At 41.9% G+C, this 11,909-nt stretch overlaps 1 protein-coding gene across 1 annotated transcript; it reads left to right on the forward strand.

Annotated features, from left to right (window-relative positions):
- The first annotated feature begins 7,068 nt into the window (after positions 1-7,068).
- Positions 7,069-11,636, forward strand: LOC121600408. Its single transcript, XM_041928957.1, has 4 exons — positions 7,069-7,144; positions 7,839-7,897; positions 7,968-11,352; positions 11,475-11,636. Exons 3-4 carry the CDS (start codon positions 7,991-7,993, stop codon positions 11,479-11,481), a joined length of 3,369 nt encoding a protein of 1,122 aa, XP_041784891.1. The 5' UTR covers positions 7,069-7,144; positions 7,839-7,897; positions 7,968-7,990; the 3' UTR covers positions 11,482-11,636.
- Positions 11,637-11,909: the final 273 nt, after the last annotated feature.

Genomic DNA, 11,909 nt, shown 5'->3' on the forward strand with positions numbered 1-11,909 from the left:
TGAAATGTTGTTGAATGTAATGCGACATGATGTGAATAACTGATAAACTGCTGTCACTGCCGACACTACCACTGCTCCTCGTACGGCGCGTCTAGCAGGCTGGTGCGCTTCGAGCGCATGTTGCTGGTGCGAAAGTTGGGTGGGGTGGTTTGGGGGGCGACCGGTGAGAGAGGGTTGTGCAACGAAGCGAAAGCTTTTTGAGCACATCAATGCCATTAGTACATTGTGCAACGTTTCAATCGGCTGTAGAATTAGAGGCTTAATTTGGTTGGCAAGGAAATAATACGCCAATGACATTAAGCTGACGTTTGGTGTCATGTTTCGTTTGACAGTTCCGCTGTACACGTGTTTTGTGTTTGAAGTAGATGAACAAAGAGGAGGAAAAGGTAGTTCTATTGAGCTCTAAAATTAGGTTAGTTAACTAAATAACTCAGCGAAATTCCCCTCGCACACAGCCACAGTCCCTTTTGTCATTGATGCTTCTAACAACTCTCCAGGGTAACATATGCCACATCGTTCCGCTCGCATCATTAGCACCCAATAAACGCTAGAAGTGTACCATTTGTACCACACACACATCCCGAACCATTCCGTCATCGAACGAACCAGCCTCACACAAGCAAACCGGACGCGAGGAAAAATTACACCACCCCAAAATAACGCGCTACATCAAATTATGCAAACAACATCAGCAAAGAATTACGAGATACCATTATCGCTCGGGCTGGGGCGTGCAAATAATAACACTCCGGCCCTCCGCTCCAACCTGGAGTTCTTCCCTTCTTCGCCACATATATACACACACACATTTGTACCCCATGTGCCGCATGGGAATCGGAACGTCGGGCCCCGTGGTGGAAAACGGCGAACGTAAGTGGATATCGTTTATTGGAAGGTCCGACTCAAACGTTCGGCGTACCCGGGAAAGACGTCGAAACCGTCCACCGACGAAAGACAGCTCGAGTGCTGTGCGGGCTGATGAATGGTAGGAAATAAAAGCCACAGCTCGACCCGCTGCGCCTTGCCCAACATGGGTAAATGGGGCCACAAAGCGGAAACGAAACCATCCGGCATACGGCAATCAATGCGAGAAGTGGGGCTTCGATCGGGAAAGTATGTTTAAACGCGTTGCCAGTAAGTGTGTGTGGCAGGATGAAGAACTGTGCAGAAACTACTCACCATTAACCGAGACTACTTTCAGGCGCCTTCGGCACGTCAGAAGCGTCTTAGCGTCAGAGCGATATAATTTGCTGTCATTTTGGTGCGGGAATGCAAGAAAAAAAAAGTCGAATGCTTCTCGAAGGCTCGATGGGTTTTGGTCCATTCACGTCACGTGCGTAGTCTGTTGTAGCGCACAATGTGTTTTTACACCCGATGCTTGACAAGAGAGCACATTTTGTAGCAAAATATATGTGTAATAATGTCTATTATAGACAAGTCTAATTCTTCCCATATCATTTTCAGCCCTTAATGACAACGGTTGTTGATCCAAAAGAAGAAGAAGAAGAAGAAGAAGAAGAAGAAGAAGAAGAAGAAGAAGAAGAAGAGAGAAGAAGAAGAAGAAGAAGAAGAAGAAGAAGAAGAAGAAGAAGAGAAGAAGAAGAAGAAGAAGAAGAAGAAGAAAGAAGAAGAAGAGAAGAAGAAGAAGAAGAAGAAGAAGAAGAAGAAGAAGAAGAAGAAGAAGAAGAAGAAGAAGAAGAGAAGAAAAGAAGAAGAAGAAGAAGAAGAAGAGAAGAAGAAGAAGAAGAAGAAGAAGAAGAAGAAGAAGAAAAGAAGAAGAAGAAGAAAAGAAGAAGAAGAAGAAGAAGAAGAAGAAAAGAAGAGAAGAAGAAGAAAAAGAAGAAGAAAAGAAGAGAGAAGAAGAAGAGAAGAAGAAGAAGAAGAGAAGAAGAAGAAAGAAGAAGAAGAAGAAGAGAAGAAGAAGAAGAAGAAGAAGAAGAAGAAGAGAAGAAGAAGAAGAAGAAGAAGAAAAGAAGAAGAAGAAAAGAAGAAGAAGAAGAAGAAGAAGAAGGAAGAAGAAGAAGAAGAAGAAGAAGAAGAAGAAGAAGAAGAAGAAGAAGAAGAAGAAGAAGAAGAAGAAGAAGAAGAAGAAGAAGAAGAAGAAGAAGAAGAAGAAGAAGAAGAAGAAGAAGAAGAAGACGACGACGACGACGACGACGACGACGACGACGACGAAGAAGAAGAAGACGAAGAAGAAGAAGAAGACGAAGAAGAAGAAGAAGAAGAAGAAGAAGAAGAAGAAGAAGAAGAAGAATGTTTAAAACTGCTTTAAACATAATCAATGAAGTGTTGTATTATTTCTATTTTTTCCATATTACATAGCAGGATAGTGTATAAGGGTCGGAAAAAGTCCGCAAAAAACTTCATGAATAAATAAATCTAATGCAAGATTATTTCAACATAATTTTTATTTCGAGCCAAGTTTTGAATGTACGGAAATGTTGTTTGTTTTTCTGAACTGCTGAAAACCGAGCTATTTATCAAATGTTTTCATTACTCCATTTAACCTTCAATTCAAACAATGATATAGTCTTGATAACTATTGGTAGGATTTAAATAACGAGTCTAGCATATGAAAAGTTTATTGATTACAATTTAACGTGACTACTTTTTGTGTGATAAATTTTTAAATTATAAAATGTCAACAAGTTTGCTTAACAGTTGTTTGCACCTAATCAACTAAACATTAACAATAAAACATAAAATAGCATACATTTAGGCGTTTTAATAGGATCATTCTTTTAAATCTCTCCCTTTTCTCTTCCCTTCGGTATTTTGTGGAGCGTTTTAAAGGAATGTTAAAAGTGTATTTTTTTTTTCTCTAGAATTATGAAAGAATAATAATAAATAATGAATAATAATGAAAGAAATTGTTCATTCCTAAAAAAATATTAAATAAACCTGGTTCGCATAGCTTCACTAAACAGGCTTGCTTTTATACAACTTATTATCTACTAATTACTAGCCCACACAAGAAGGTTCCTCACTGTTACACAGACCACCCGATGAACCATTCCAAGTAAAGCAATTGCAATAGCTTGTTTACGGCCCAGCAACACACTCATTTATCGTACGAAATGGATGAGCTGAGTTTCAGTGCTCTAAAATCCCCTCGAGACCCGAGCAAATAGGTAAACGATCCTTCCGAAAAAAGGTACTCCACAAACACCCAGCCCCAGACCGTTGGTAGCATTTATGATCTTTGATCCTGCTGCAAATTGCCGTACCTTTAAACCTGGTCGGCCCTTCTGCGAGTCACAAAAAAAAAAAGAAACCGGCCTCAAAAGAGCCCTCCCCATTGCCCCAGCATACCGGAAGCGATGAACGACGTACGATGTGCGAGGCGACCAACAACGGCAACAACGTAAGGTTGTTTGCACTTTATGATAAAGTTGTTTATATTAACGCGAGACGCATAAATTTCCCCAAATCGTGCGCTATAAAATCTGTTCCAGGTAGTTACTTAAATTTTTACTACTGTATTTACCTTTCCCCAACCCGATGGTGTGTGTGTGTTGAAGGTATCACCTTACGCTACCTCGAAACGGCATCCTCCTCTCCGGTGGTTCGACGAATTGCTCTCCTTCGGAGTGGTTGGCCCCCATGGAATTAAAAGCCAATCTCGTAGCACCCAAACGGTGCTGCTTTACGAGCAATTCGAGTCGGTTCGGGTCGGAAAGTCGATCCATAAAACCACAATTAGTGTGTACACGTGTACACAGGAGAGGTTAGCCTCCTCGTGATGACCCTGTCTGCATTCGGATCGGAGTCGTACTTTTCTATTGAAACTTTCATTCCGTTTTTGAGTCAGTTAAATGCAGCACCAATTCATTTCAGAGTTTGGCCTTTTATTCACACTCACCTCGAAAAGTATGGCTTAATTCTCGATAACATTTTAAATGCAGCTTAAAGCATGCACCGCCCGGCACGCATGACAAATTTCCCATTGCATTGCGTATCACCTGCACTCGCTGCCTCGCAATTTGCATTCCCATTCCGGGATTTCACCCATCGGGCAGCCCGGAACAATCAGTAAGCAGCTGGAATCGCCGCTTGACATTTTCCTTTCCCCCGCTGTACGCGATGGCATTCAGCGTCGAAAATCGCTTTTCCCTCCGACATCATCGTGCTCATCATCAGCATCATCAGCCAGTGCCAGCGCACCAGTATCTCATAAAATTCAATTATGGAGCTTACACGCCGATACAATTTGCATTCCGTGATACGTGAAACGGGAACATTATATCACAGATTGCCCGATGGCGCGTCCAGCTCATTTCGCCCTCGGGTCCCTCCGAATGGGCCTACCGACCTACCATTCACACACAGAAACACTCTTCTCCCTGCACTCTTCATTAGCATTCGAGCATTCCCCTCCGGGACATTCGGGATGCGTACGGGCGGTAATGCTTTACGCAATTTGCCTGCAACCATCCATGCCCTCCATTCCGGTTTTTTGCGTTCCTCATCCGACATTAAGTTTTCGGTTCGATGGCTCTCGCCGGCAGCCATCTCCTTTGGCTCCAGCAATGATGTACTGCCAGCCGGTGTTGCACGGGGCGGTGTTTCATATTTCCCAATTAAAATTTGCGCTGAATCAGGCTCAGGATGTGTAGTAACCGTTGTTTGTTGGGATGATTTATTGTGGCAGCTTTTGACCAAGCAAGAGGGTAGTGTAAAAGTGCAACAAGCAATCCACAATGCACAGTGGATCGTCGTTGGACGATGGGAGAAAGTCTTAATCAATCGGACGTCTTTATAGACCCGAGTAGTCTATGTGATGTTTCATTGACTTTTTGAGATATTTCATACAATTTTGCAGATGATTTTAATTCCTTTTCTAATGGAAACTTTAACAACACTGAGAAGCTTGTAGTTAAGATAAGTTTTCATTGCAAGGAATTAGGATAAAGACCTTTTGAGATAAAATTCGTTCATATTGCTTTATCTTTAGTTAGATTACTTGTGTTGCTATATAGGACTTTTCACAGTTATTTGAAGGTATTGAAGCACACTATACAATATTGCAACAGTTTGTACATGTACGTGCTTGTGTTCAATAGTTATTAACGATGGAGTTATAGGGTTGAAGAAAAAGTTGCGAAACCACTAGGAAAGATGATCGGGGAGGAAAAAAATCAAAAAACTCTTCATAACTGAGGTCACTGGTCAAACAATGGATATCACCAAAGCATGATCTAATGTCTCCAACAAACATAAATACTATTTTGCTAATAAATTTGTCGGTATATTTAAGTAATATCAAATCATTGATTGGTGAAGGCACAAAACCCGGGCTTTCATCACCAATGAAACAATATACTCAAACAACTGTACAAAATAATTCCTGGATGAATAGCATTTCAGCCATATTGGAATGTCCAGTTGATAAAAGAATAAACAATTAGCCATAATATATGAATATCATATCAATGGTCATAATGGCTTGGTAAAGAACTGATCAGCTGTCGTTATAGTCGGGAAGAGTTAAAATAGTAGAGTTAAATAAAGCATTAAAACTGTCCTGAGTTTTAGCCTAAATTAAAATATTTTTCATTAATTCAACAAACATAAAATAGAAAAACAAACGATAAAACTACTAAACGACCATTAAGGCCGGGCTACATTGATCGTACTCTCTGGTGTAATTTCGATTTTCACTGGCGGTGAACCGGATTAGAATTCTTATCACTGTCCGTACCTCCTCATCCACAAAGTAGTGAAGAAGACCCTCCCCCTCCCCCCCCCGCCTTGTCGAAACTCGTCAAAACTAATTCGAACGCTCCACTGTCCAAAGTTGTGCAGCGTAATGCGCAGAACGGCGGAAATTACTTCAGCCAGCTGGCCCAGTTGCTTCCAGCGTCGGTTCGAGTGTCGAGTAGTTCCGCTGCGCGCGAGACAAACTTTTCGCTTCCAAGCTTTCGGCAAGGGCCGGTGCCGTTTCGGACCGATCCGGTTGGTCGGTGATGCGATTACAGCAATCGTAAGACGATCTATTTCCATTGGAAAGTTTCTTCCAACAACTCGTGTATTGGGGGAAAGCTCGAGAGCGTCTGTTTCTCTGTTAAGCTTCATTTCCCAAAGTATTCCACTATAAATATTAATATTTAAACAACACTGTTCAGAATGTTTTGCAAAGTAAACTATAATTTACAACATCTCCTCCCGGAACGTGTAACCGCAAACAAATAACCTCAACAGCTTTCGGCAGCAAAATTTACACCCGAAAATTCCCTCCTGGTAACCAGCTGCGTTGCGTTTTTACCACGTACCAGTGATCGAGTGTCTTCCCATTTTCCACAAAATCCGATTATTAATTTTGAAGTGGTTGGCAAAACTTGCCGCAAAACGTTTCCCCCCCTTTCCCGCGCCATTAGATCGACCACAGTTTTAGGATGCAACCGGTTTGTGCCTCATACCCGTGAAGGCTGAGGCTGAGTGTGGTGCTTCACCAACCAGCGGGCCCGCTTAACTGGGAGGCTGTGCGCTGGGCGTATATTCTAGAGGACGTAACAGACGAACAGTCGGTGTATGTAGCGCGTGTGCAGCAGAAATTAATAATCCCTCCCCGGCCCAAAAATTGTGCAGCGAAATTATATACTAATCCGCTTAAAGTTGTACGAACAATAAATTTGGATGTAAATAGCTTAAACCGGGGCGGCGAGCAGCCACCAAGAGCCGAACGGAGCGAAACCGGCTGTCTAATTTCATTGGTCCACTGGGGTGGGATTATGAAATAAACGTATTAAACTTACACACGTTTCAAATTTCAAATAGTTTTATAGTTTTATACTATTTTTTTAAATTTCAAATAGTTTTATTTTTTCAAGAGTTTTCAAATAGTTTTACATCTAATTGTTGTTGTGTGTGTGGCATTTAGTTTATTTTTTGCATTATTTGTAATGAACTACCCTTTACCTTTGTTCGTTGTTTGACAAAAGTGGGACTCAAAATACACATACAGCTAACGTATGTTGCCCTATCAACAGTAACGCACACTATGGCAGTGCGCTAAGCGCTGGTTCAATGATGTGAGAGTCTCGTTCAATCGTGCGCGTGTCGATGGCACTCACCCAGTCGCTTGCTACCCACACGCACGAACGTGCGTCTTTTGCCGCTACCGGCTTGCGCTAATGCTATAAGTGTAAGTGATTTGTGATGTGTTTAAGGCGAGCGAGTTTATCAGGGGCAGCTTGTTAAAATAATGCTTTCAATCACTGGAACTGGAACGCATATTTTAATTGACTTTGACAGTGATTTGGACTTTCGTTCGTTGTGTGAATAAAGTGATATTAAACTCTTGACGCCTGCGCATGTTCAGTAGTATAAGTGATACGCATTGCACTCTCAACGTCAACATGGTACTTTCGTAGTGTGCGTGTGCGTTAGCTACGATTACCACTACTTGCTTACGAATTTTTGGAACCAAATTTATCAACAATCAATGCAATGCAAACAAACAGTGATAAGCCGTTGTTGTCGGCAGGGTTAACTGTACAACTGTGTGGAAACACAGGGTTTTACGGCACGCCAGTAGCGAAGTTAGCTGTTCATTACTAAATTATTAAAATAATTTTCATAAATCTTCATTTCATGTTTTTTTATCTTCTATTAAAAACATAATACCATTTATTGCAATAAAGGATTTATTTTCAAAAGGTTAATTAAATTGTTGGGGAGTGTTCAATTAATTGTGTTTAAATGTTATATGATTCACAATTTCACACAATTGGTTCATTTATTATAAAATTTTTTAATAGACATAATCGACTTTAAATTAAAAAACACACAATATTCGCAAACAATTTAATAAATTTAAAACTCTTCCTTCTACACAGTTCTGCAGCATCTGGATATGAAGAAACAAGTATAATCTTTCAAAACAAGCGAAACAGTTGTATGTTGTTCGATTATTGGTATGTATAAAATTGAAAATATCATCGTTTGTATTTTTATTTTATTTTAAGGTTTTAAACCCATCAATATCGACATGGAACCACCTGCAAAAAAGACAAAATTAGACACTGAAAATGTCCCAAATGCATCGGCCAGCCAGAGCGTTAGCTCTTCCTATCACGGGATGTTCTACCATCTACGGCTCGGAATGGTGATACTGCTGCACTCGTACAACTTTCACCGTAAAGGAACGCTGCCCTACCTCAGCATCACGATGGAAGACTGTGAGGCGGGCAAGTTTGATGACATAGTGATCCGCTACGCGTCATCCACCACCCCGAAAGGTACCATTTACATCCAGGCCAAGCATAAACTCTCCTCGGAAAACACGAAACCACTCACGGAAGGAGATTTCTTCACGAAAAAGGCCTCCAACACTCCGTTCTCCGTTCCCATGTACTTTCGATCGTATCTGGACCACTATCGGCCCGCTTCCAGTGGTTCGCAGGCATACTTACTTTGCACCAATGCAACGATCGATGATAAGATGATGCAATATTTCACCCAGCGACACCGTGGTGTGAGTGATATTCTATCGTTTTGTGCTTTGATTAACGCTACATGCTATTCCTTCAAGCGAGAAGGCAAGTTCACCGCACTGTTGAAAGATCTGCGAAGAGTCAGTTTGGAAAAGCTGGGCAAACTGCTCGCGACGCACGCTAAAACTGGAGAGGAAATCAACTCAAACGACACACTCATTAGTTTGTACCATAACTTAATTGCAATGTCGGTGGAACGGATCACGTCGAACGTGTTCAGATTCAAGCGTGAGTTTTGGACAGCACACGATGCCACGCCCATGGGAAGGCTTCGCATCATCGTTGAGCGGGAGTATGGAAAGCTGCCTCAAAATAGGCCCAAAGAAGAAGCGCTACAGTTAACGATTTCAAACTCCTCCATCAATTTCCCCAACGCCGCTGCAAACCCTGGCTCTGTGGATCAGTTTTGCTTTGAGCAAATCGATCGAATAATCCATCAATTTTGTGACGAGTTCCTGTTGGTGTGTGGCTCGAAAAGTGAATCGAAACTGCTAACCGACGCTCACAAACTGATGCCCAGCTGGGTGCGCGATCGAAAGGGAGCATTTGAAAATCTGCAAACCCTGCTGCTGGAAGCACTCCGAGGGGAAGGATCGAGCACGATCACGCTGAACCAGCTCAAAGAAACGTACATTGAAGTGAATGCGAACGAAAGCTTCAACATGCTGCGAGTACTGACACAAGAACACTTTCAATCAGTGCGCAATGAATATCCATTTATCGAATTACAGGCAGATCGTCTGAGAGACTCTTCGCTCTATCGATTTATCTGTAACAGTTCGTCGCATGATGTTCATTGCTTTTTTACCAAACACAACGTTAACGTCAGTTCAACAATGATTGCACAAGCTTCAGCCCTCCAACAGTATGATTGTTTATTTGTAAACGGCTCATCAAGCCAAGTGAAAGGAAACATTCGTGAGATCCTACGTGATGTGATGGAGTTCTTATTTGATGTTGATCTCACTTCACGTTACATTTTTGTCATTTATGGTCAACCAGCACCAGCAGATCTTCGTGCAGTCCAGAGACATTCAAGTAAATACAAAATTAAGTCCATTCTCGTTCAACAACTAGCCGTGGACAATTTATACGAAGATCGTTTCTTCGTTCGTGATCTTACGGAGGAAGCAAAGGAACGGTTGTTAAAACAGCACAAACATTTCACGATTTTTGGAACAACTATCACTTTCAATGGAGCTGTGCGAGACGATGATACATTAAGTTTTTTGTGTGGAGTATTGGAAAGGTGTAGCGGAACGGAGGAGCAAAGGAGTGAATATTGCAATAAGCAGAGCTTTGAAAGCATTAGTAAATGGTACATTCCCCGTTCGATTGCGTCTTATGGAGAGCGTAGCAGTAAACTTGGATTGCAAGAAGAAAGATTCGAATTAGAGTATCCATCAGATCTTCAAGTAATACCGTTTGATAGATTTTCATTAGAGACTTCAACCGGTTTGACGCACTTAAACTCTGCCATTAACTTGCCTAGCGACGCTCACCGCTTTCCTGAAGAGCTCAAGCCGAACAGTGAAGCCAAAGTGCACATAATCCTAGATGACGCTGGGTACGGAAAATCTACCTTCTTTATTGCACTAGCGTCTCATCTATCGGATGATAATCCATCGCCGTTTGTCATACGCATGATCGCTTTGAGCTATAGTGCCGATTTTGCTCGCCTAAAGACGGCCGCCGACCCGAGCAGGATGGATGACACAGCCATCGTGAGAATCCTGTACCGGCTTATCCATTTGACACTGTGTGTGAGCAATGTTAACGCACAATCAGTAAGAGATACCGATAGCATAAGAGAGCTGGCTGATGAAGCCGCCCGCCTGTTTACGATCTCAGAAGGTAAAGTTGTGCTCGATCAAGATCAAACTAGCTCATCCAAACTCGCCGTAGAAGAGCTGCTAGAGTTGCGATTGTTTGCGGAGAAGTTTAATCAAAAGCAGCTTCTACTCCTGCTGGATGGGTTTGATGAGATTGCTCCCCATTATAAGCAGCTTGTAATGAAGTTTCTGTCACGGCTCGCAGGTGTGGATGGCATTGGGAAGCTTTACCTTTCCTCCAGACCGTACGATTTCAAAGCTGAGATGGAGCAAGCAATGCCCAGTTGTAAAATACACCAGCTAGAACCGTTTGCAATGCGGGATGAATTACGATTTGTGCACAATTATTTGACAAGCGAACTTGAAGCTTACAAACGGTGCGAGGAAGGGGATCGCATAACGGTAGTAGCGATATTGTACGATCGCTTAATGGAAAGTATTAGTGAGCTGAAGTGTATTCCTCTGTTTCTTCACATGGGAGCAAGAATGCTATTGCCTGCAGTTAGACAGCACGTTAATTTTGAACAACGTACAGTTTCACGCGAAATCTTCAACCCAACTAACAACGATCAATTACAAATGGTGGCGGAGTTTGTCGATAAAAAGATGCAAATACTACAAATGGGTAAAACTGGCCTAACCGACACCGTTACGTATAATGCAGCGCAGATTATTAAAAACGAGGAATCTCGCCAACAGTGCAAGCGTAGACATTTACTTCTAGCGCTGGTTGTGATGTTTGACAAGGACGACAGAGCTGCGTTGCTGTCGAACAAGGAACAGCTAGAGGTCGCTCGATGCCTGCAAAAGCTAGCTGAAAGCAATGAGAAGACAGGAATCGTACTAGGAGTGCGGGATGATATGCCCCAATTCTCGCATCGAATCTTTGCGGAGTACTTTGCGGCGAGCTGGTTACACGAACACAAGCATCGAGCGGAGTGTGTAAGCTTTCGTCAGTCGGGGTCGTACCGAAAGCGTGAGCTGAGTCGAGTGAGGGATTTTTTCGATCGGATGAATCAAATGGGGTAAAGTAGCTGTAGTATGACAAATTATTCTTAAAGGTTTTTTTTATTTGATGCACTGTAAAATTGAGAAATTGTATGAAAATAATAAATCACACTTTAATGATATTTTTAAATATTTTTAGATATTAAACCACCTCAAAGCCAACCGAAATGGAGACGCCTGGTAGATTGTACACTTTTAATTCACATTTTTCGCATTTTTCGAGACACGTCATTAAAGTGAGTAGGGGATTTCGAGCTGATACCCTCAGTGGCAGTGATGATAATGCACGTCAATAAAATGCAAATATTTCTGCGAGCATTTCTTCCCCCTTTTTTTTCCTCATTACTTGCCACCGTAATTTGTTGATACAGGGTTTCCCACGATTTATTGGTCAGTTCCCATGATTTTTTGGTGCGTTCCCACGATTTTTTGGTCGTATCCCATAGATTTTTGGTTCGTTCCCATAATTTATTGGTATTTTCCGATTGGATATCAATACAATTGGACCAAAAAATTCTGGGAAACGACCAAAAAATCGTGGGAACGCATCAACAAAATATGGGAACCCACCAAA

The sequence above is a fragment of the Anopheles merus genome, chromosome 3L (assembly GCF_017562075.2).
Source record: "Anopheles merus strain MAF chromosome 3L, AmerM5.1, whole genome shotgun sequence".
NCBI classification, from domain to species: domain Eukaryota; kingdom Metazoa; phylum Arthropoda; class Insecta; order Diptera; family Culicidae; genus Anopheles; species Anopheles merus.